Source organism: Triturus cristatus, chromosome 10, assembly GCF_964204655.1.
Source record: "Triturus cristatus chromosome 10, aTriCri1.1, whole genome shotgun sequence".
Classification (NCBI taxonomy): Eukaryota; Metazoa; Chordata; class Amphibia; order Caudata; family Salamandridae; genus Triturus; species Triturus cristatus.
In genome coordinates this window covers 1055565625-1055592552 of record NC_140593.1, presented here as the reverse complement: position 1 = coordinate 1055592552, position 26928 = coordinate 1055565625, and the positions used below count along the sequence as shown (strand labels likewise).

Here is a 26928-nt window from a genome sequence, read left to right as displayed (position 1 = left end):
TGTATGCTATTCCACTATAAGCCACTCCACTATACACTATTCCACTATATGCCACTCTACTGTACGACACTCCACTCTACGATATTCTACTGCATGCCACTACACTGTACCTCACTCCACTGTAAACTGCTCCACTCTACGCCACTGCACTCTACGCTACTCGACTCAATTGCACTCTACCACAGTCTATTTTACGCCTCTCCATTGTACGCTATTCTACTGTATGCCACTTCACTCTACACCACTCAACTCGGCTATTCGACTCTATGCCACTCTACCCCACCCTACTATACACAACGCCACTGTACACTATTCCACTGTACTCCTCTCCACTGTACCCCACTTCACTATTCCACTGTAGGCAATTGCACTTTACATCGCTGCATTCTATGTTACTCCCCTCTCCGCCAATTCACTTTACCCTACTGCACTGAACCCAATTCCACTGTATGACCCTCCATTCTACGCCACTGTACTGTACGCTGTTCCACTATATGCCACTCCATTACATAACTACACTGTATGCCAGTAACACTCAACGTTGTTGCAGTCTACGCCACTCCACTGTGTTTCACTCCAGTCTACGCCACTACACTCTACGCTATTCCATCGTATGCCATTCCACTCTACGCTGCTCCACTCTACACCGCTCCACTCTACAATAATCCACTCTACAGCACTACACTCTACGTCACTACACAGTACGTCACTTCAGTCTAGGCCACTCCAGGCTATGCTATTCCACTGTACTCCACCACACTATACCTCAATACACTCTGTGACACTCTACTGTATGCCAGTAGACTTTACCTCACTTCACTCGACGCCAGTCCACTCTTGAACACTCTACTGTATGCCACTCCAATGTACGCTATGCCACTCCACTTTAAAACATTCCAGTGTATGCCACTGAACTGTACACCACTACACTTTACGTGAATCCACTCTACACTATTTCAATGTGTGCAACTCCATTGTATGGCACTCCACTCTATGCAACTTCTCTGTACGCTACTGTAGTATATCGTATTCTTCTGTATGCCTCTCTACTGTATGTCACTGCACCGTACTTCACACATTTTCTCTAATTTTGTGTCACAAGAGCAGTGCTAAATTACTGAAATTACTTCAGCATAATTAAAATTTCACTCAGCTCTTCATAACTGAGTGACCTGAGTAAACTGGTGGCACTAACCTTTAACAACACTAAAACATATCTGTACGTCATTCGATATTCAAGATCTGGTCTGTCTCGTTTTTAGGTTGCAGCCTACCAGACAGCTCTGCAGTATGGTTTGCTAAAGACATCTTGGGGAGTTTCAGAAAGTTGACCTATGAATGCATTCCCCTCGTTCCTTGCTATTGGCTTTGTGGTTTGAAACTCGTGTTTGCTTGCCTTCCATTTGCTGACTTTATTTGCTTTAGGCCATCCAAGTTAATATTGTCCCCCCATTGTCTAAACCGTGTTTGTGGTATTCTCCCACAAACATGTTTTCTGTAAACAGGCCTTTAAATCTTGCTCTTATCTCATCACGTTTGCTGGGCATTCAAAGACCGAGGTCAGCTTGTTTACTTTTCTTTACTTCATAGTGAGAGGATTTATGTGACAATCTTGTTTAACTTGTTTTTTCCAACTCTGTACCTCTTATGTTTCCATTAGTTGGACACTTTTAAGTTCTTGTTAGAATTTAGTTGGATCTAGGAGTGCACTTGAGAGTAAAGATGGTGCTGGAAACCAGATAGAGTCTTCGGTGTTGACAGGCAAGAAAATGGACATGAAATGGAATTCCTCTGCCATCGACATCTACACCTGAATGACTTGTACTACGTTGCAGGGAAGGGTGATGCATGGATAGCCATTAAGGCCAGTGAATCACCTAAGCATGCATGCCTCACGCTGACAGTGACTTTCCTCAGCAGTGTAAAAAGACATGAATGAAAGTTACTTACCAAAGCAAATTACATATCCACCTAATGCAAACTTTTGAAATGGCTCTCCTTTTCATTGATCAGGGTTTAGTGAACTTCTGTGTTTTATGAATGAATTTGCACAAAAATGCAACAAAACCTGTTTGTTAGATCAGACTTGTGTGTATTCTGTAATTTCCTTGAACATGATGCTGTTCTTGGGCCGCTGCGTCATCCGTTCTTGCATTATACTGATTTATGTTTGTGGTGGCGGTAAATTCTTTTACTTTTTTTGTAAAGCTTTTTGTCGCCATAAGGCTGCTTTAAAGTGGTTAGTTCCTGACAGGAAAGAGAGAATAGAGGAAGCAGAAGGGCGAAGACAGAGCACATGACAAGCCTTTTAAGTGGGATGTTTCCCAAAAAGGAAGCACGTATCTCACAAGATGCAACAATAGGGTGTGGCTGGAGTTCTTTATGTTGAAAGTAACTATCTTTCCATGCCTTACCAGGTCTATTGATTATGCACACACATATGCTGTGACATGCCTCTGTTTTCACTCCCCCTGGTTTTAAAGCATGTTGTTGCTACAGGAGCCAATGCTGTTTCCATCCAGAGGCCTAAATACAGGCAGATGTGGGCAAGCCGCTCACAGCTCCATCAAAATGTAAGTGCACGCAGCCCCAGAACCCACAGCAACACTGCATACATGAAAATGCTGGAGAGGACTCTTCCAGGAGTAAGAAAGGCAAATAAGAGCTAAACCCGTGCCTAGTATATGGCCTTCAGACCCCATTAACCTCTAATCATGGTTTGCAGAGTACAGTGCTACTCGCCGCACAGCGCTTCAATGCCTTGTCAAGGGTAGTAAGCACTATATACATACCAATTACATTTACATGCACTCTCGTCCATCTCTACTCTCAAAACCACTCACATTTTGACTCTGTCCTTGCCGCTGGCCTATAGCGCGCTCAGCTATCTTTATGTTCAAGCTATACAAATTCCCAAAATGTACGTGCTCACAGTATCCCCAGTGAGTATAAAATCCCCATTTATATGGTCCAACCATAAATCAAATTGTCTCTTGGAGCTATAATACTAGACAAAACTATGACCTAAACGGTGACATTTTACAACCTGAACAAGATGAGAGGCTCAGCCTGCCCTTCAAGAAGTGAACCAGCACCTGGAAAGTTAATCACACATCCCTACAACAGTCGCATAACTGGCTAAGCTATATTGGCAACTTCCATTGTCAGTAGTGACTGAATACGATTCTCGGCTTCTATGTGATAAGCTGTAATATATGTGTACACCTAGACAATTGCAACCCGTTAGCACCGCTGGCAAGTTGCCTGAAGTCTTTAGTGATTTCTTTAACTTGTCCTCATGTTTAACCAAAACCACTGCACACACAAGGAGATGATGGACGGAGCACTGAAACTTTTCAGACACTCGCCCCCAGTCACAGATCTGGGTTTAATCCATCATCGTTCTTTAGCTCACTTCGCCACCCCAGTTCAGACCCAGCCATATGCAAATCAGTCTTGTCCCTGAGCCTCATGGGAACAGTCCAGCCCGAACTGCCAAGCCAGGTCTTCCCTGGACCGGATACAAGCATTCTGGGACCGGTTTCGGGGTAACACCCCTCATAAGCCATGCTAGCATGAATCCAGTGGCAAAGTGAGCAATGGACCCACATCTGGGCATACCCTGCCAAGTTAGGACAAACAAAGCAAACACAAGGAGAGGATAGACGGAGCACTGAAACTTTTCAGACACTCACCCCCAGTCACAGATCTGGGTTGAATCCATCATCGTTCTTTAGCTCACTTCGCCACCCCAGTTCAGACCCAGCCATATGCAAATCAGTCTTGACCCTGTTCTTCATGGGAAAAGTCCAGCCCAAACTGCCAAGCCAGGTCTTCCCTGGACCAGAAACAAGCATCCTGGGACCGGTCCTGGGTAACACCACTCATCAGCCAAGCTAGCTTGAATCCAGTGGCTCACTTTTCCCCCAAACCGGTCCCAGGATACTATATCGGTGTCGATCTAGCAATTCCCTCTGGATGTCACAGCTTAGGAAAACAAGTCCTGGTAGAGTTAAAAGAAAAATAGCAACTACGACTACCAAGCCAGGCTCATCCTTGTTAAAAAGGTGTAGTCGCTGTACCCTAACACTACCCATCTTACACCTTATCTCCGAGATCATTAACGCAGAGGCAAGAGGATATAATGGGCTCCAGGAACACTCTTCAGTATCTACAGTTTCACTCCTTGCCCATCCTCTAACACTTCGGCCACAAACAAGAAGCTATTGTGAGGAAAATGGGTTACATATGTAATTCCATAAAGTGTTAAAGGGCGTGATGTGAATTCTACTAACCCTGAGTGAACTTACATCCAAGTCCAGTCTCACGTTTCTGTGTGTGCAGCTATGCCCTAGCTTACTAAATTATTTTGGGCCACCGTTTTGCCTCATGTTGTTTAAATAACTGTTATGTTTTGTTTTGAAAACAGCAGTGTTTGTTCCATGCCTTAACTACCCGTTCAGTAACCAAATGTGTTCTAAGGTCAAATGCGAGCTTCCCCCCCGCCACCCTACAGCTATTGTCAACCAGTCTGATCTTGATACCGCAGACTTACATGCCTCCTGCATGGTTTTATTTGGTCAAAGCTTACCAGACAGTGACTTCTTGGGGACATTCTGAAAGATTACCTAAGAATGCATTTCCTTCACTGCTTACCTTTGCCTTTGTGGTTTGTAACTCACATTTGCTTGTGTTCTATTTGCTGACTTTATCAGTTTTAGGCTGTCCAGCATGTCTTTGTCCAGCCTGTGGAGAATAGCCTGTTTACTACATTCTTCCATGAGTGCTGGATTCCTGTAAATATGCCTTTAAATGTTGTTATAATCTTGGGACATTTACTGTGCATTCAAAGACAAAGGTCAAATGCCAGTTTCTGTCTTCCAAGGGAGCTTGATGTTTACTTTTCTTTCCTGTTGCCTTTGCGGACGGAGTTATCCTTGCTCTTTTATTAAAGGAGGTGGGCTGATTAAGGACGCTGCGCTGCCCTGCCAACTTGCTCTTGTATCGGTGCTTAACTCTACAACACCCTGGGTGAGGACTTCAGCCCCCAGGGTGCACCAGGCAACCTACAGCTGCCGCGAGTGAGGGGGAGGCGTGGCCATCGCGCTTAAAGCACTTCCTCTCCCCCCGCGGCGCCGGAGTTCTTTCCTGTTGCCTTTGCGGACGGAGTTATCCTTGCTCTTTTATTAAAGGAGGTGGGCTGATTAAGGACGCTGCGCTGCCCTGCCCTGCCAACTTGCTCCTGTATCGGTGCTTAACGCTACAACACCCTGGGTGAGGACTTCAGCCCCCAGGGTGCATCAGGAAACCTACAGCTGCCGCGAGTGAGGGGGAGGCGTGGCCATCGCGCTTAAAGCGCTGCCTCTCCACCTGCGGCACGGGACGCACGTGTGACGAAGCCCGGACCAAGGGCGGGCCCATCTGAGCCCGTCCGAGACTGGTAGAGACTGGACTGGGCCGCCCCCCTAAAATCTAAGTTGCAAGTATATACCTGTAGTGTTATTTATCATTGTGTTCACCTTATATATTGAATTTGATTTAATATGAATAGGCGGAAGGTGGGTTTAGGGGTTGTGGGTACTTTAGGTGCGTTCCTTTCTAGGGCGGAATCTGCCCTGATCCATGAAATACAGCTTACTGAACGCAGATTATCGTTGGATCTACTGCAACCCCTGGTTAGTTTTGTGTCCTCGACCCCCCCCCGAGAGTATTGTTAGTACCAGTGTTGCTCTATCGAGTAGCTAGATCACATTGCCTTCATTGTTACCAACGAATCCAAAAACCACCGATGCGGGTAATGTATCACAAGTTCCAGCCTCCAGTATTCCCATGGTAAATACAAGAAGTCAAAAAAATGAGACAGCCTCAATGTGGGGTACCACCCTCAAAGATGAGGAAATTGCGGGCCCCCCCCAAGTCCACACAACAGGTAGCTAAACATAGTACACGGAAGGTGGGTGATCATGGGCATGAAGATAGTGTTAACGATAGCACAGCCTCCAAAAATTCATGCACGACTCTTAATACTGCCGCTGCAACAGGTTTAGCTACCGGAATGTTTGAGGATAGGCAATAAATTTGCAGCCTTGATCAATCCACTATTGGATAAATTGACCCAGATAGAGGGTAGGCTGACAAAAATAGAGCAGACTATATATAGTGTTAGGATAACCAACACCAATACTAACGAGGGACATGGAGAAGGATTAGTCACTCTGAATGAAAATTGATCATGCACTAGGGATCGTCCCAATACCCTGCCATGCCCCGCCCCAACCACAGCGCTAACAAGGATTAATCAACCCCCAAATAATACCAATAGCGGCACCAACTCCTTTTGCCCTTCATCTGTTGGGGATAGGTGTTCCAGGGTGCCTCAAAGTAGGAGTACTAGCATCACCCCACATATTCATAACACGTTGCATCTGCCTCCGGATGCAACACCATATACGGTGGTTCTGGCTAATGTACCAGCCATCCAGCCCATGGCACAGGAACACTGGTCTTCATTGAGGAATAGGGCATTACATCTTTTGACAGCAAGGACTGGTATCCAGCATGAGCTTTTTTCCAATTTTAAAATGGAACATAGGATACCATGGATTGGTAGTTCACACAAATCTCTACCAGGAGACTGTGTGGTGTTGAGTTTCAGGTCCCCAGGGCTGGTCCAAAACATTTTGGACAGGGCTGGCAATCTTCAGATTAAGGAGAGGGACATTAACATCCTCCCCTTGGGCTTTTTCTACCAGCCAACCATAAACAGTAGGGGATTTAATGAGAGGTTGGTGCAACAAGCCCATGGAATACCAAGCAATTCAATCCCTACATTCAATCATTATGGGGTGTTGAATTCGCTGGAAGACTTAGATTGACTTGGACCTGCTATTGACCCATCAATTCAAGGTACTAGCAATTCAATGTGTATCCAAACGAATGGTACTGTATTCCATCAACGTTCCATTAAAAATACCAATCTTAAATGGGGATAATAGACACATAGAGGTAGGACATGTGGGCGCTATTTCCGACAGGATGGGAAATGGTGTAGATGGGGTGAACCTGAGAAAAGTAGTAGAAGAGGACCGCTCCGCCTCCTTGCCCTGTATCAAGCCCAATGTAGGGGTTTTTGAGTCCAATGATGGAAGTAGTCAAGAGGCTATGGGCTGTCCTGTCACTTTTATTCTCCCTGATGTATCCAGAACCCCAATACCAGGGCATGGTAAACCCAATCTTTCACTGGTAAGTTGGAATATTGCTGGCCTCTCCACCAAAACCCACTCTTCTGAATGGTCACCATTCATTGATAAATATGATATTTGGGCTTTTCAAGAAACTTGGGCGCTCGACCAAATTTGTCATCCAGGCTTCTTAAATTTCTTCAAGTCTGCTTTGAAGGGACAAAAGGGTAGGCCCAAAGGGGGACTAGTTATTTGGGTTAAACAGAATGCGGGATACACAGTGGAGGAAATTAAAATCGATAGTGGGGACCTCTTGGCGATAAGAGTGCGGATGGGAAAGGTTTTGTACATACTGATCATCACTGTATCTGCAAGAGGGACCCCTGGAGGTAAAGAATCGAGCACAGTCACGATACTGGATGGGGTTTTGGATATGCACAGGGGACGCAGTAGCCTGATCGCTGTCGGGGTTTTCAATTGCACTTTCGAGCCCCTAGTATGTGAAGATGGCAATCTTAGCAGTGAGGAGGATGCACATGGGGATATTCCAACCCTTGATCTTCCACCTATCAAAAAATGGACCGAACTGGCACTTCAGTTGAAAGGGCTGTGCTTAGAACGGGGCATAAGGACAGTGAACGGGAGGTCCAGGTCCGATAGGCGGGGTATACACACTTTCAAAAATGGCATGAGAAGTAGTAGGATTGATTATATCTTCCTCAGCTTGGAATTTTGGCCGTCTTTACAAGATATGGTAGTTTATGATCGGGTTGAAAGTGACCATAACCCGTTAGTATTGACTTTGCAGGTCCCAGGCCTACCTAATTATGAATGCCAGGAAATAGTAAAGGTTGTAGCAGAAGTGGAGTCCTCTAACGATTCCAGGAGAGTCAAATGGGTCAGTGTTGCAGCCAATAAAGGGCACCTAAGACAGATGGAGGCACTGGTTGAGTGTTCCCTGGTAACTATCCAAGATTGTGACACTCAAGAGGACATAAATTCTATTATTTTGCAGGTTCACAATGACTTGTTTTCAAAACTTAAACCTTTTTTTGTTAGGAAGTTAAAATAACTGGAAAGGAAGCTAAGTCCAAAGGCAGCCCCCTGGTACAATAAATCATGTAGAGAGGCTTATAGGAGATTAGCGAGAGGATTAGACTAAGGAATAAAGAAGAGATTAAATCGGAAAGGGCTGGCTATAAGCAAGTTTTATTACGAGCCAAACAGGAATGGGATGAACACCATTGGCAAAATCTGCTCAGTGCAAGCCAGGAAAAACACATGGCCAATTTTTGGCATCTTGTTAAATGGGGTAATAGCATATTAAAACCACTTCCCATTAATCACGTTGCACCTGAAGTGTGGACCTCACATTTCGAGGCCCAGTTTGCTGTCAGTAACGATTATACAGCCCAATTTCCCAAGCCCAATCCCATTACCACCCTGCATTTTTCTAAACAAGAGGTTAAAAAAGCTCTTAAGCGAATCCCAAAAGGTAGGGCACCTGGATTAGATTGCATCCCAGCGGACCTGTTCATGTACAATAGTGACAAGTGGGTGAGTTATATTCAGACTCTTGCCAATGCTATAGCAAGTGGAGCCCCCACCCCGTAGACGTGGTCAGGAGCAGAGATCATCCCGATTTTTAAGAAAGGGGATCGATCGAAACCTGGCAACTATAGGCCCATAAGCCTTATTGATTGTATTCAAAAGCTCTTTGTCAGGATGGTCTTAAGCAGAATCCAGACATGGATGGACGAAACAGGTATTTTATCATCCATGCAGGCTGGGTTTCGGCCACACACAGGGACTACTGACCAGGTTCTCAGGTTTGCAATCATTTATTGGAGGGTGGTAATCTTAGGGGGCGGTCTGCTATTTGCAGCCTTCATTGATTTAAAATCGGCTTTCGATTTGGTGCCCCGAGATAATATGTGGAGCACCTTTCATGATATGGGGATGCCGCCTGAATTGCTGGCCGTTTTAATTACTCTGCATAATTCAAACTTTGCCCAGGTACGCTGGGGTGTGAATGGGGAAGTCACAAACAAGTTTCCTGTCACCAAGGGGGTACGTCAGGGGTGTGTGCTTGCCCCGACCCTGTTTTCCCTTTTTATAAACAGGGTCGTGGAATACTATTCAAACCACCCAACAGAAGCTCCAACCTTAGCTGGCCAGAAAATACCATTGTTAATGTTCGCGGATGATACTTTAATATTATCCAAGACCCAGAGAGGGCTGCAGTCAGCCCTCACTAGGTTTGAGGAGTTTTGCCGCGACCATGACCTTGAGGTTAATGTGGATAAGACAAAGTTTATCGTTCTCCACAACCGAAAGGCCATTAAAGGGAGGGTTTTTATGAATAAAGTACAGTTAGAGCAAACTGATGTTTTCACATACCTAGGAGTAACCCTTGAAAGTAAATTAAAGTGGAAACCCCAGATCAATAAGTTGACTAATAAACACGCTCAATTGGCTGGTGTCCCTGTGAAGGAGCAGAGATTGTCCCACACAAAACCAGTGTCTCCTGTGCTGAAGATATATCATTCTAAAATTAGTTCCTCAGTACTATATGGAGTGGAGCTATGGGGCTTTTCAGATTTAACACCCCTGATTGTAGCCCAGAACAAGTTTGTGAGAACTCTACTTTCCCTCCAACCATCGACCCCCCCTGTTGCCTCTTTACCTTGATTTGGGCTGTTATCAGTTAGACAGTTAGAGGACATTGCTCGTTTTAGACCTGTGGCATTATGGAGAAGATTATGGGCTACTCCTGAGCTGTCTCCGTATGCCCAGGCATTGCTTGAAATCAGGCGGGCTGATACCTCCTGTAAGATATCCTGGTTGAGAAGGATCAAAACCACCTTGAGCGAGATGGGGATGAGTGGGCTATGGGATAATCCCGAAGGCAACCTTCTTCCCTCAAAGAAAGAGTTTAAGATAGCCTATTGGAACATGGTTGGGAGGAAACGTTTTTCATCCACCATGAGTCCCACCTTGAAGAGGGATTTCCTGGAGAGGAAACAAGAGTACCATTACGAATCTTATTGGGACTATATTACGGTATCACTTGCAAGGAAATTGTATCACCAATATAGAGTGGGCTCACTTCCAATTAAGACTTTTACCTGCAAATGGCATCCCTTGAATGATGATAAATGTAACACTTGTCCACTGCAGAGGGAAACTATAGCACATGTTTTGTTCGCTTGTCCAGCCTATAAAGCTCCTCGAAACAGATGGCTCAAACCAATTTGTTTAAATCTTGGCACCAGGGAGGGTACAGAGGCTTTAAGGATCCTAAAGACAGACACAAGCGAGCCCACAATTATTGCTCTAGCTAAATTCTTGGGCTGGATGTGGGCCATCCATAGCAAAATTGTCAAGGCTCAGAATGAAGTTAACATGTAAAAAGTCCATTCTCTCACAACCAGGCCATTGTAGTTATATTTAAATATAGGTCAGTTCTCAGGATGATATTAAAATTGTTCTTACGTAATTGATTTTCTATCTCTTTTTAAATGGAAATAAGATTTATATTAGGATGGATTGACTTATGGTTTTATGTGAATGATTTATATTGGTTTTATTAATCTTAAAATGTTTGTACGATCAAGTTGTTAAACTTTTTTAGTATATGGTGGAAATTAACGGTCCACAATATGAATTTATATAGACTAAATAAACGAAACAAAACTTTTCTTTCTCTGACTTCAAAGTGACAGGATTTATCTGACAACCTGGGATGTGAAGGGAAAGGCACACAACTAGATGTAAATGTCTGTAAATGAACTGTGCAAATATTTCAGAAAGCACAAATGAAGCAAATTGTTTTGTAATTCTGAAGTGAGCTGGAAACAAATATTTTAACACACGATCAAAACAAAATCAATACACTAGGTGATGCTATTTCCAAACATTATCATTTGTGTGCTGTATAGTTTTATCAGTAAAACTGTATGTCTGTGTAAGTGTCATAGTCCTTTCAATTCAAAATGTGCTCACTGTAATGGCAGCGCACTACCACAAAATGCATTTTCCACTGTATGGCACTCTACTGTATTCTACTCTATTCTGCCCTACTCCACTCTACATCACTCCACGACATTCCACTTTACAACACTCCACTCTAGTCTACTCTGTAATACTATATGATATTCCACTGTATGACACTCCACTCTATCCCACTCCACTCTACTCCACTCTGACACTCTACTCCACTCTACGCAACTCCACTCTAAAACACTCTACTTCATGCCATTCTAGTTCGAGGCATGTGGGCTGCTGAATTCATATCTGTGCATAGATCGCCGCCTAGTGTTGGGTCCGGATGTTTGCACGTTGTTGTCCTGGAAGAGTCTTCGAAGTATCCTGAGATAGGTGACTCCTCCCCTGGACCACAGTGCGCATGGGCATCCTCTCCATCCCCAGATTGTTTTTTTCCGCCATTGGGTTCGGATGTGCTTATCTTAGCTCAAGTTAGGAAAAAATTTGTTTAAGGCCAAAAGGCCTTTAGCTTTCGTCGGTACTGTTCCCGCTCGGTGTCGACAGCTTTCTTAATTAGTTTGGAAACTTCTTCCAGTTTTCGGATCCGTTTCATCCGACCATCGACATTACATCGACGATGGAATCGAGGACCCCGTTCAAGCGGTGTCCTTTATGCCACGCCAAATATCCCCACATCGACGTCCACCCGGTGTGCAACAAATGCCTCTCGCCGGATCATGACGAATCGACATGTATGGCCTGTGCCCGATTCCGATCCAAGAAGACTCTCCGGAATCGACGGGCAGCGAGATTAGAAGCGCAGCAATCGGCACCGGCCCCGGCCAACATCTTCAGCACCGAGGACGAAGATGTTGAAAGCGTGGAAGAAATAAACTCCAGCCCCGCTTCCGAACACGATTCCCAATCGGAAGACGCCGATGAAGAGCTTTTTCACAGGGAAGAAGCCGACGACGAGGTAGGGGACTACGGTGAGGCCTTTGGGGCCGAAGGAGACAGCTCTGGTGAAGAGCAGGGCCTACCCGTCGAAACGGAGGCTATCAAAGTGCGTCATTCTACGGCTCCGGTCGAGGGATCGCCTCTGGGCCTTACCCGAGATCAATCCATAAGTTCTTCGGCACCGCCTTCGGGCCCGGCCTCGAACATCCAGCAAGAGCCATTAATACCGAAAAAGACTGGTTTCCCTTCAACGAAACCGAAACCAATCGTCGCACCAGTTCCTCAGAAACTGAAAGTGAAACTGGCAATGGTCGGCCCTCGAAGACCTCCACTCCTTCGACGCCGGCACAGTCCATCGGCTCCGAACGCCCTAAACGGGATTTCGGCGCCGAACTCGCTGCAGCGGATGTCGGTGCCGACCCGAAAAAGAGGGCCGTCGGTCCCACAAACGCGCCTCGGCCCCCGGCACCAAAGCAGTCGGCCCCGACTACCAAAGTTAAAATGGCCGCTCCATCGGAGTCCACTTCGAAGGCAGCGACACGGGTCAGGTCATCGACTCCGTCGACCGCTCCTACCTCTCCTCGACTCCATGAGCCTGTGGCTCCGAAGCAGTCAACGCCTACCTCTACGGAAACACTCGGCGCCAAACAACCTTCGGCGTTCTCGGTGCGACAAGTTGCAGCATCATTGCAACGCATCAAAGAACGGGCAGCCCTCCAGTCCACGTCGGGCCCCGACCCGAAAAAGGCTCCAAAGGCACCTCCGGCACCAGCCAACATCACTTTTGGTTTGCCGCGGTCCACGGCACCGAAGATGTTCGAGATCCGGACATGTGTCCGCCGAACGAGGTCCCCATCTACTGGACACTCTCCTACTGAGCCTTCACCGTCCCAATTAATCGATGCCGACACCGGCAGACTCATGCTCCGAAAACGGAAGGCCACGCCAGAGCGGGCCTTAGACTCTTACAGAATCCCTCTGAAGCAGAAACTGCCAGCAGAGTCGGAACCGGTTCTATACGAACGCCTGCATGCCTCCTATCCGGATCCCCAGTCCTTTTCTCCGACGCCCTCCGACACAGACGCAATGGAGGATTACATAGGTGATGATACCACCTACCCTAGGGCTATAGATCCTGAGGAGCAGCAGGACCCAGATCAAGCCTGGGATGACCCTGCGGACCAGGGTACCGCAACAGATGGCCAGGACACGCAGCTTTATGGCGCAAAAACATCTCCCACAGAGGACACTGCTGCCTTCAATGCCCTCATAGAACGTGCTGCTGCCAATCATGGAGTCCAACTCCACTCTGACACCATTGAGGACGACTTCCTGGTGGACACTTTCGCCTCCTCTGAGAGGACTGTCAAGACTTTGCCCATGTTAAAAGGTGTCCTCAAGCCAGCAAAGGACATTTTCAAGGAAACAACCAGGGCACGGGTGCTGAACCCCAGGATTGAAAAGAAATACAAGCCTGCGCCCGGGGACCCTATGTACATTAGAGGTCAGTTACCTCTGGACTCCATGGTGGTTGCTAACGCTCGCAAACGAGCACACTCCCAAACAACAGGTGATGCTCCTCCCCCAGACAAGGAGTCCAAAGTGCTGGAGACCTCCGGCAAGAGGATTGCAGCTCAAGCAGCAAACACCTGGCGCATTGCCAATACACAGGCCCTCCTGGCTCGCTACGATCGTTCACACTACGACACGCTAGAGTCACTACTCCAACATCTGCCAGACGAATACAAAGAGGCAGCGGAGCTCCTCATCAGAGAGGGACAACTTCTTACAAACGCATCCATTAAGTGCGCACTAGATGCTGCCGACACAGCCGCGAGGGCGATAAACACCAGCGTCATGTTACGCCGACACGCTTGGTTACGAATCTCCGGATTCAAACCAGAGATTCAAAACAACATCCTGAATCAGCCAGTCAACCCAGACTACTTATTCGGACCAGAAGTTGACACCACCTTAGAAAAGATAAAAAAGGACACTGACACTGCAAAGTCAATGGGGGCGCTGCAAACGCAGACATTTCGTAGTGGCTCCTTTCGTCGCCCCGGGAATAGGGGAGCAGCCAGAGGACAGGGGTCACAGCAGCCATACAATAAAGGGGGCACACAGAGCACCTACGATAAAAACAACAGAGGTGGATATCGTGGCTCCAGCACCAAGGGCAGAGGACGCGGTTACGGCAACACCAGGTCCTCACCCAAGACCAAACAGTGACGCCCTCTCCCTTCCCCCCGACCACATAACACCTGTCGGGGGGAGACTCCAGCGGTTCCTGTCCACGTGGAAAGCCATCACCACGGACAGGTGGGTCAGGGATATTATCCAGCACGGTTACTGTCTCGAATTAACCTCCACTCCACCCACAATACCGCCAAATCACCGTCCTATGTCCGCAGAGCACTTAGCATTATTGCAAAAGGAAGTGCTAAGTATGCTGCAAAAAGGTGCGATAGAGGTCGTGCCCGTCAACCAGCAGGGGACAGGGGTGTACTCCCTGTACTTCCTCATCCCAAAAAAGGACGGGTCGCTCAGACCTATACTAGACCTCAGACCCCTCAACCACTACATTCTGTCAGAGCATTTTCATATGCTCACCCTACAGCAGGTTCTCCCGCTGCTCCAACAGGGAGACTTCCTCGCCACACTAGACCTCAAAGATACGTACTTGTTATGTTATGTTATGTTATTTAATTTTGTATAGCGCTCAGATGCCACAGCAAAGAGGCGTCCTGGCGCTTTGGAGATAGGAAAACACAACACCACAGAAATAACTAGAGTGGAAGAGACTAGGCTTTAGAGAATAGGAAGGTTTTTAAAGACTTCCTAAAGAGGAGCAGGTCCGGAATAGCACGAAGAGAGGCAGGCAGTGAGTTCCAAAGGGTGGCTGCCAACACCGAAAAGGAACGACCACCTATTCGCGCTTTCTTAAAACGCGGAACGATAGCTAAATTGGACCCTGCAGATCGGAGGGATCTAGAAGGAACATAATGGAGAATAGTCTGGGTGAGAATGGGAGGGGAGGCTAACTTGAGAATTTTAAAAGTTACGCAGAGTGCTTTAAACTTAATTCTCTGGCCTACTGGTAACCAGTGGAGATCTTGGATGGTATGACGAACAGAAGCAAACTTAGGAAGGCCGACCAGCATTCTGGCCGCAGCATTTTGAACCCGCTGAAGGCGGGCTAGTTCTGCCTGATTAACACCCAGAAGCAGAGAGCTGGCATAATCCAGTCTGGTAAGAACCAGAGCTTGCACAATGATCTGTCTGATGTCTGCGTCGAAAAATTTAAAAATGGGCCGAAGGCACTGCAAGGCACCGAAACAGGTGCCAGCTACACGTTTGGTATGGGGAGTGAAAGAAAGTTTATCGTCAATCCATACACCCAGATTTCTGACTTCAGCTACAGGAATGGGAACAGGACCCAACTCCAATGGCCACCAATTGTCTCCCCATAGCCCAGTTTCCTTACCAAAGATGAGGACCTCGGTCTTGGAGGCGTTGAGTTGGAGTCTATTTTCCGCCAACCAGCCTGCCACTGCCTTAAGAGCTGACTGAAAGGTCGAGGCATCCATAGTGGAGTCACCATTAAGTGCCACCGCCAGCTGCGTGTCATCGGCGTATGACACCATGGTGAGACCAAAACTACGGGCTACCTCCGCCAATGGCTGAACATATAGATTGAATAAGGTAGGGCTGAGAGCCGAACCCTGCGGAACACCCTGAGGAATGGGACGAGGGGCAGAGACATAGGGCGGTAAAGATAACTTGAAGGTTCGATCCATAAGAAAGGAGCGAAACCATTCAAGGGCCATCTCTCCAACTCCTGCCTCCCCAAGACGCTGCAAAAGAATGTGGTGAGAGACCGTGTCAAAGGCGGCACTGAGATCCAATAGGATCAGTGCCGCCGTCTGACCCCGGTCCAGCAATTTCCTAATATGCTCCACCACCACCAGAAGAGCAGTCTCGGTACTGTGGCCCGCGCGAAAACCATTCTGAGATTTATCCAATATATTGGCTTCCTGCAAATGAGAGGAGAGAATGCAATTCACGTGAGCCTCAGCTAATTTAGCCATCCAGGGGAGGAGGGAGATGGGACGGTAGTGTTCTAATTTTGCAGGGTCAAGGGAGGGTTTTTTAAGAATAGGTATGACGGTCGCCTGCTTCCAAGCAGCGGGAACACTGCCAGTGCTAAGAGAGAGATTAATAAGGCTATGCATAGCCGGATAACAACACTCAGCACATTCCCGAAACTGAGTAGGCCTCATAGGGTCATCAGGTGACCCAGATTTAACTTTAATTGTCAAAGCTTTGAACTCCTCTTGTGTAGGGCTGGGGATAACCTGTGTTGGAGGTCAATGGGGCTCTGATATTCTCAATGATGGAAAGATGTGAGAATGACCTGTAGATGGCATCGACCTTTTCAACAAAGAACGAGGCCAAATCCTCACAATGAGCCATAGAAGCTGGCAAAGTGGTGGCAATCTTTCTGCTAGTGAGGTCCTTACAAACCCTAAAGATAACCTTAGTCGGGTTCGTACTGTTCTTAATCTCCTGGGAGTAGAAGGCTGCCCTAGCTGTACATATGGCCCGGTGGTACATTCTGGTGCAGGTCCTATAAGCTGATTTAAGGTCAGCATAATAGGTTCTGCGCCATGCGCGTTCCGCCTTTTTACAAGAAGATTTCATCAGCTTAAGGGATTCATTGTACCAAGGGCTGGAGGGGCTAGATCTAGTCTTACTCCACCTAGCAGGTATAAGAATATCCAATGAGTGGTCCAACCACTTACAGAAGCTGTCATAGCCAAGGGAGACTTCCACATACCCAACCACCCATCACACAGGAAATATCTCAGGTTCACTATTCAAGGACAGCACTATCAATTCAAAGTCCTCCCCTTCGGCGTGACAACAGAACCCAGGGTTTTTACCAAGTGCCTAGCTACAGTGGCTGCACATCTACGGCGACGACACATTCACGTCTACCCTTACCTGGACGACTGGCTTGTTCAGGCAAAGTCAGCCCAGCAATGTGCCAGCCACATGTCCCTCACCATTCACCTCCTTCACAGTCTGGGATTCTCACTAAATTACCCAAAATCACATCTCCAACCCGCACACGTACGACAGTACCTGGGCGCGACCATAGACACTCTGGCAGCCACAGCTCAGCCAAATTTGGTGAGGATCAACAGCATGCAACTGCTGATCTCGAAGTTCAAACCACAACACTCCCTTCCTGCGAGAGTGTTCATGCAGTTGATTGGCATGATGGCCTCCTTTATTTTCATAGTCCCGCACGCGAGACTACATATGCGCCCGCTTCAGGAGTGCTTAGCACGTCAATGGAATCAGGCTCACGGACAATTAAAAGACCTAGTGTTGGTGAGCGGTCGGGCATACAACTCTCTGCATTGGTGGAATCCACAAAACCTTTGCAAGGGCCGACCGTTCCAGGAGCCTGTTCCACAAATAAGACTGACGGCGGACGCGTCTCTCCAGGGATGGGGAGCTCATGTACTCAATTACACAGTGCAGGGACTATGGACAACACAGCAAAGGAAGATGCACATCAACCTCCTGGAACTGATGGCAATCTTCCTGGCAATGAAGGCATTCAAAGTACACTTGTGCAACAAAGTCGTGTTGATCCGGACGGACAACATGACTGCCATGTACTACATACAAAAGCAGGGAGGAACACACTCTCCACAGTTGTCTCATCTGGCTCAGAGCATGTGGAAGTGGGCCATTCAAAGGAACATATTCCTCATGGCGGAACACCTCCCGGGCAAAGACAACCAGATGGCGATCTGCTCAGCAGACACAGCCACCAGATGCACGAGTGGGAGCTACACCCGTCAGTACTCCAACCGTACTTCCAACAGTGGGGTCATCCGGAGATAGACCTATTCGCCACAAACGAAAACGCAAAATGCCAAAGCTTTGCCGCCAGGTTCCCACATCCACAGTCGCAGGGAAATGCGATATGGATGAACTGGTCCGGCAAATTTGCGTACGCTTTTCCCCCAGCGCCATTAATACCGTTGGTAGCACGCAAACTGCGACAGCCCTCACTGACACTCATCCTAGTTGCTCCCACATGGGCGCGCCAGCCATGGTACACCACCTTTCTAGAACTGTCCGTGGTGCCGCATCAAAGGCTGCGGATCAAACCCACACTTTTAACGCAGAACCATGGCGAAATTCAGCACCCAGATCCGCAACAGCTGAACCTGGCAATCTGGCTCCTGAAGTCTTAGAGTTTGGCTACCTAAACCTGCCACCTGACTGTATGGAGATCATCAAGGAGGCCAGGAGACCCACTACCAGGGCTTGCTATGCAGCTAAATGGAAGAGGTTTGTCATTTATTGCAACAACAATGACATTAACCCGCTAGACGCATCCATTCAAAACATAATCTGTTACCTCTTACACCTATACCGATGCAATCTGGCATACACCTCAATACGTATCCATTTGACCGCAATAGCAGCCTATCTCCAAAACAGGCAGCACCTCTCTTTATTCAGAGTGCCTGCCATCAAAGCCTTCTTGGAGGGACTTAAACAAGTAATTCCCCCAAGACACCCACCAGCGCCAGTGTGGAACCTCAACTTGGTCCTCACCAGACTGATGGGTCCACCCTTCGAACCTCTCCACTCATGCGAGATTCAATTCCTCACCTGGAAAGTAGCTTTCCTGATAGCAATCACTTCGTTAAGAAGAGTTAGTGAACTCCAGGCACTAACCATTCAAGAGCCATTCATTCAGGTTCACGCAAACAGGGTCGTACTACGTACCAACCCCAAATTCATGCCTAAAGTAATATCGCAGTTACACATGAATCAAACTATTGAACTGCCTGTTTTCTTTCAAAAATCCACAAAATGTCGCTGAGAGAATGCTCCATACACTAGATGTAAACAGGGCCCTCATGTACTATATAGACAGAACAAAGGATTTTAGGAAAACAAAACAACTGTTCGTTGCCTTTTCTCCACAACACAAGGGCAACGCCATTTCCAAAGCAGGTATAGCCAGATGGATCGTTAAATGTATTCAAATTTGCTATCAAAAGGCTAAACGTACATTAACGATTCCCCCCCGAGCCCACTCAACACAAAAGTTAGGGGCGTCCATGGCTTTCCTGGGAAACATTCCTTTACAAGAAATATGTAGAGCAGCCACATGGTCCACTGTACATACATTTACCAAACACTACTGTGTAGATGTACACTCAAAACAGCAGGCAGCTGTAGGACAGGCTGTTCTCAAAACTCTTTTTCAGACTGCTGCAGCTGGCACTGGTAGCCGCCGCTAATAGGAGGTACTGCTATGTATTCTATGCACAGATATGAATTCAGCAGCCCACATGCCTCGAACTGAATATGCTACTTACCAGTATGCATCTGTTCTTGGCATGTAGGGCTGCTGACATTCATATCGCCCACCCTCCTCCCCGGCGCCTGTCGCAGCTGCAGCTCTCAGAATTACTGTATAGCATGGTCATCACTTCCTGTATCTACTCCATCACTGCCACAATGGCGAAAAACAATCTGGGGATGGAGAGGATGCCCATGCGCACTGTGGTCCAGGGGAGGAGTCACCTATCTCAGGATACTTCGAAGACTCTTCCAGGACAACAACGTGCAAACATCCGGACCCAACACTAGGCGGCGATCTATGCACAGATATGAATGTCAGCTGCCCTACATGCCAAGAACAGATGCATACTGGTAAGTAGCATATTCATTCCTCTCTATGATACTCCACTCTATAACACTACTCTACAACACTCCACACTACGACACTCTATGCCACTCCACTCTGTGATGCTTTACTCCACTCTGCGCCACTCCACTCCACTCTATACCACTTAACTCTAGACCATTCTACGCCCCTCCATGACATTCCACTTGATGACACGCCACTCTATCCCAATCTACGCTACCTTGCTCCACTCTGACACTCCACTTTACTCCACCACACTCTATGACCCCCCACTCCACTCTACAGAACTTCATTCCACTCTATGCCACTCCATGACACTATGCTCCCCTCTGTGCCACTCTACGATACTCTACTCCACTCCCCTCCACTCTACCAAACTCTCTCTATGCCAATTTACTCCACTCTATGCAACACCACTGTACTCCATTCCACTCTATTCTACAACACACTACTTCTCTCTGCATCACTCCATTCTACTCCACTCTTTGCTGACCCATACTACGATACTTTGTGCCACTACACTCTACTCCACTCTATGACCCTCCACTCCAAGCCCCTCCACTCGATACCACTCTACTCCTCAACAATCCACTCCTTTCCACTCTACTCCATAACAGTCCACTCTACTCCAATCTACAACACTCCACATCCCTTCACTCCACACCATTAATCTCTATGCCACTAGCTTTTTTCACTGCTGAACGGCAGCCATGCTGGTGTGCAACATGACTAAACACATTTGCAAACCCAATAGCTCTTGTACAGTCAACACCCATTGATTTTGCCAGTGCTTGTTGACTCTGGTGCAATTCACTGACATTTTATTCTCTTTCCACTACAGGCTTTATGACGGCAGACAACCTGTGCTTTGCGTCATGGACCCTGCAATTGTGAAAACCATTCTGGTGAAAGAGTGCTTTACCTACTTTACCAATCGACGGGTAGGTCACTTTCTGAGTCCAAATCTTGGTTTTGTAATATGTAAGCTTCGCTCGGCCATTCAGAGCCCATCCGCATGCACCATTTTTGCTGCTTTCTCATTAGGGAATGGAGCAAACGGATAATGGTGAATGCTTTAGAAAGTAAAGGACCTTGATCCATGAATAGCCTTTGTTAAAACTAATGGAACCAAAAAAAAGTTTAACTTTTTTCCGTCTGGGAAATAAGAAATGTTACAAACTGATTTTCCTCAAACTTACCAGGTTTTTAGAGGTTTGTAGAGCGGGGAAACCACCAAAATATATCAGATGCCTGTCCTCCAACCTAGAAGTTTCCTGAACCTATTTCGAGGTGGGGAACCACGTTGACTTTAATTCTGAAGCCTTACCTGGCTCCCCCATTGGGGTTGCCAATTTAAAAAATTTCAGAAGGCCTGCCCCAAATGGACGGGCCTTCCAATGCTGATTTTTCTTCGCAACAACTGTGGCAGGCTGAGTGTTTATTGATGTGGTGCAGAGAAAGCACGTGGTGCATGAGGGTCATTTAACCCCCCCCCCCCAATAAAATGCCCATTTTGGTGTTTAAAAAAAAAAAGCTAAAATAATTACACAGCCGGCTGCCCAATGTCACTTGAACACCAGTGGTGCCCCCATTACATTGAAAATGATATGTGAGTTTCTCAGGCATGCTGGCCGATGGTAGTGGAGCGTGGGCCATGTCTGCCTGTACGGTTTGGTGGCCATCTTCCAAAATGCAAATAATGCCATTAGTCCCATCTTTCACATATGAAAAGTGTGGGAAATTGGATTTACTCCTTTGCCTGTTGTATTAACTAACACAGCATCATCACACAAGCAGGAGAAACAACGAAAAACATTCCTAAATGGATTGCATGCTATTTTCGTACAAGTGCAAAGTTTTATGTAGCAGGGGAAGAGGACTGTTTGAAGCAGGGGGATCTAAAATATGTCAAGCTCTATAAATATAACATATTTAGACTTCCGATTTTTGTTTCTCCATGTAGAACTTTGGTGTTAATGGATCTCTGGACTCAGCCCTCACAATTGCACAAGATGAGCAGTGGAAGAGAATACGGACCGTGATCTCACCAACCTTCTCCAGTGGCAAACTAAAAGAGGTAGTCTGGTTCTCATGGAAGAACAACAAGCAAAGCTGGGAGTTTGTGTGGGTGGATGATAGCACTATAGCTCTCTGAAGGGGTTTCAGTGGGCTGAAGTGGGAGTTCCAAATTTAAGGCAATTGGCAAACACAGTTATTGGAATAGATATGCATTGGAAGGATAGAGGACTAGGGACATCTGGTGATGTCTTCATATTCTGAATTTAAACATTTGATCATAAAGCGCAAGCTCATCACACCGATTTCTGTTTCTGTAATAAGAACAAGAACTGGTGAATTGCAAGGAGTTAAAACAGTAGTTAAGAGGCCAGGTGGCAAAAAGTTAGCACGTTTACTTAATTCTCTATTAAAATCGTTGAAGCCCTTTACAATTGTGTTTTTCATTTAGATGCTTATTTTCAAGGTTCTGAGGGAGGGGTGGGGTTTGCTTCACTACTCTCCTCCCCATTCCCTTTGTTTTTATTACTGTGGGAAGCCTTTCATATATCCAGTGCGATGTTGTCCCACTAATCATTTTTAATGTCTAGAGGTCATGAATACCCATTTGCAATGCTTGTTCTCTTTTTCCTTGTTCCTATTGGGTTTTTGTACATTTTATTTCCAGTTGCCCCCTTCTGAAGAAGTTTGGCAGCTGAAACAATATTTAGCATTTTCTTCACAATTGTGGTAAATTTATTTCTACAAATAAGAGTGCACTAAGTAAATCAAAGTTTTTTTCAGATTTTATGTTTTATATTATTGGTGGTAACTAAAAAAGTATTACAATAAAGTGGGGAATATTGGCACTAGGATAGATTTCAAAGTAGGCAGGGCTTAGCGCAAAACTAGCAGCTATTCAAGGAAGTGACACGCATGTCGGTACAATGTTCAAAATGTGTGGAGCTTACCTATAGTTTTGAAGTTCTGGCTGGTTTGCTTTTGAAGGTAGGTTGCTCCTTCTTCCTAACCTCATATGCCTCAACAGAGCAAACTGCAATGGAAATTACTCATCAGTTAAGCAATTTCAGAGGTTTATCTCTGGACCCATTTAACAAGGAGACTACCAAGGTAGTGGGGATGTCAATTTAAATTTTTCTCCCACAATAATCTTATCATTTATTTAAGCAGGAGCAATTTTTTTATTTGGTGGTATTAATATAGGATGAACCTAACCTCAGGGGTAGTAGCTTGCTTTAGCGAGAGCTGAGCATTACATCTCATCACGTGCAGGGTATAGAGGCATGCAAAGGCTTTCAAACGTTGAGGAGAATCCGGTTTTATCACAGTTAAAGTTAGACACGATAATAAAATATACATTATAACATGTACTTAATTGTCATCATTTACATTGTGGGTTCTGTAGGGAGAGCCAGATTAGGGTAAATTCAGTGAATAAAGTGGGGTTCTGAAGTTATTTTCTGAAGGTTAGAAGTGATGGTCCTGTTCTTAGGCCGAGAGACTCCTTTCAAGACTGTTGTATGACAAATTATCAAGAAAATCTATATTGATTGACATTAATACTGTTTCAAAATATTGTTTGCAAAAATATTGTGTTTATATACTCACTAAGTAAATTTCAAAAATATTGTGGAAGACAATATAATAGAATTAAGAAAAAGATAGATAGATAGATAGATAGATAGATAGATAGATAGATAGATAGATAGATAGATATTTATATTTAGGGCCTAGTTTCCATAGGAAAAGCGTTTCTTTGACTTGCCTATATCTTTGGTGCCGGTTAACGAATCTTCACAAAAGTTTAAAAAAAAAAGTATGCCAATGGGTCTTATTGTGCATGGACAGTTTCGAGGTGATCTTTAAAGGGGGGGTCAAAATAAGTGTGTTTCTCATGTTAATTCCCATAGGGATTTTAGACATGACTTCAGCCTGAACAGAATTACACCAAATTTGGCAGAGAGGTAGCCCCTGGTCCAGGGCTCGTAGCCCTTTTGTGATTTGGTGTAAATCTGTTCAGTAGTTTTTGAGTTATTTACAGGGACGTTCTAGTTAGGCTCAGATTTCACACGTACAGAACCAGTGAAATACGGCAGTTATAGTTACCTGAGCTAACCATAACTTATGCCCCCGGAATGCTCTGCTTATGACCTCACATATTACATCACTCCTGACCTGGTCAGTGACATCACGGATGGCATCCTCCACAGAACCACTCACGCATCATCTCACACACCAACACAACCACTCATAACCCCACACACACCCATGCAGCCACTCACTCACCAATACAGCCATCCACACAGCCACTCAATTACCCATGCACCTACTCACACAGTGACTCACTCTTCCATACAGCCACTCACACACCCACTCACTCACATAGCTACTCACACACCCACTTACTCACCCATACAGTCCTCACACACCCAAACAGCCACTCACACACCCAAACAGCCACTCGGCCAGTTACTCACTTCCTTATTCACCCATAAACCCACTCACACACCCACTCACACATACAGCCTCTCAACACAGACACTCACTCACCCATACAACAACTCAGACATCTACTCACACCCACACAACCACTTACATGCCTAGTCACACAACCATACAACCATTCACACACCCGCTCACTGACCCATGCAGCCACTCACACAGACACTCACTCACTCTCCAATACAGCCACTTACACACCACCTCACTTAACCAAACACCCACTCAAACAGCTACTCCCTCATGCATATAGCCACTTACACACCCAGTCACTCACTCATACAGCCACTATGTCACCCATGTAGGGACTCATACATCCACTCGTCTACCCATACACCCACTCACACAGCCCCTCACTCATCCATACAACAACCCACACACCTGCCAGTACAGCAACTCATACAGCAACTCAAACAGCCACTCACTCACCCAGGTACTCACACCCATTTTACACCCAAACACTCACTCACACACCCATACAGCCATTCCGATACCCACTCACACGGATACACAAAGCCACCCACATGATACATGTTATAAATAGAACCACTAATTAGTAGTACACAAAGGATACTAATTTAACTTTAGTAGTAGCTTAGTATACATGTTTAACAGTCATAAAAGTTTGAAAACAATTACAATCACAGAATGATGTTATCAGTGATGTCATTTGAGATGTAATTAGTGATGTCACTGACCATGTCATCAGTGATGTAATATGTGAGGTCATAAGCCGTGCATTGCGGGGGCGTACGTTATAGTTAGCTCACTTAACTATAACTGAAGAATTTCACTGGTTTTGTATGAGTGAAATCTGAGCCTAACTATAGCGTCCCTGTAACCTTTGTTTTTATCAGTAAATATATATATACCCACATACCTACATACATTAATATCAAATAAAACAAGCATTTGAAAAATAATATAAACATTTTCAAAAAAACAAAATATTACAAAAATAAAAATAACTAAAATCAAAAAATAGGAAAAAATATTTAACTTCAATTTAAAAGAAAATAGGAAAAGTGTTACACCTTCAATGCATAATATTTACTAATATCAATCCTACATCCACAAAGCTAAGGAAAGTGTTGGACTTTGGATGGGTTACAATGACTATTCCCTCTCCAATCTGAGCAACAGTAGGGAAACTGTTGGACTTCGTAGGGATAACATATACCATTCCAACTCCTAATCATTTAAAAAAAAAAATGTTTACAAATAAATCAAAACAAAATACAATTATTAAAACAAATGAAAATTAAATATGTTAAGAAAAATACAAAAATAATAATTTGGATTAAAAATAAACAAAATAAATTACATATTAAAATAAACTTAATTTCCTACCTTCAATATTCTGTTCAACAATATTTTTGTACTGACGATATTTTTGACGCGATATTCATGTCACACGATCGTCTTGAATCGATATTTGTCATTGTCTTTTTAAATGTCTTTCATATTGTTAAGGTTTTAATTGACCAAACAATAAAAAATGTACTTACTTGTCATTCACCCTCTCTGACAGAAGGAGATAAAGAGTACTTGGTTAGTGTTGTAATTGGTACGGATAGTTAGAGGAAGCTTTTTTCCTACGTAGTCAGGTGTTTGTGTCCATAGGGTCTTGCATGTGATGCACAAAGATTTGAATTTGATGAGTGCTTGTATTAGGATCCACTGTACATTTGTGGGTGTTGGTGTGATGCAGTGAAACTCCATTCTCTAGTGAGTAGTTGGGAGCTTCATGGAAGGTGACTAAGTGGATCTGGGTTCAGACGCCATGATGATGATGATAATGATAAAGGAGGGATATTAATGGGCTGCCTCATATTGACTGGTAGAGTGAAAAACACTAAGGGGCTTATTTACAAGCCCCTTGTGTCGCTGGTTCGTCCCCTTTCCTCATGCTAAAAGTGACACACCGGTGGTGCAAGGGGCTTGTAAATAAGCCCCTACATGTGCAGAATTCTGAGTAATCTGTTAATTACACAGCAATCCATGCTAGTTCTCATACGCACTCTGATTCACTCCAGATACAATTGGTGTTACCTTGTACAAGAGTTGATGCAGTCCTATGCATAGACAGTCCTTGTGGAGGTCCACATGACACTGCGGTATGAAAAAGTGGGGTTTGATGAAAAGTATTGACAACTTTGAAAATTAACTGTTTATCCCGCCATCGAAGCACAACAATTGATTCGCTTTCATCTGAATGTGGCCACAGTTTTAGCTAATCTTAAAAAAAAAAATACAACGTTAATATAGTGAAAACTACTAACACTTTGTTTGCAAAAACAGTGGTTGATGTATTCTTAGGTAACATGTTTATTTAAATAATTACATTTCACTTGCATTCTGTTGAAGCCTGAAGAAGGTTCCTTCATATCCTGCCATGAATCCTCACCAGAGGGAGGAGGAAGCTGCAGATTCTTTGCATGCATGGATGCTGGCGTTGTCGCCGTGTAGCATGTTCACTGCATCTTTTAACTATCTGCTAATGGTTAGTGACCGAACCACACAAAACTGCACAATCGA

At 45.4% G+C, this 26928-nt stretch overlaps 1 protein-coding gene across 1 annotated transcript in view; it reads left to right on the top strand.

Moving 5' to 3' along the window:
* Positions 1–26928, top strand: part of LOC146796553 (cytochrome P450 3A29-like) — a 204348-nt gene that overhangs the window by 54351 nt on the left and 123069 nt on the right. Inside the window, exons 4-5 of the mRNA XM_085629188.1 lie at positions 20717–20816; positions 21839–21952. Coding sequence (XP_085485314.1) covers positions 20717–20816; positions 21839–21952 — 214 coding nt within the window. The remainder of the gene's footprint in view (positions 1–20716; positions 20817–21838; positions 21953–26928) is intronic.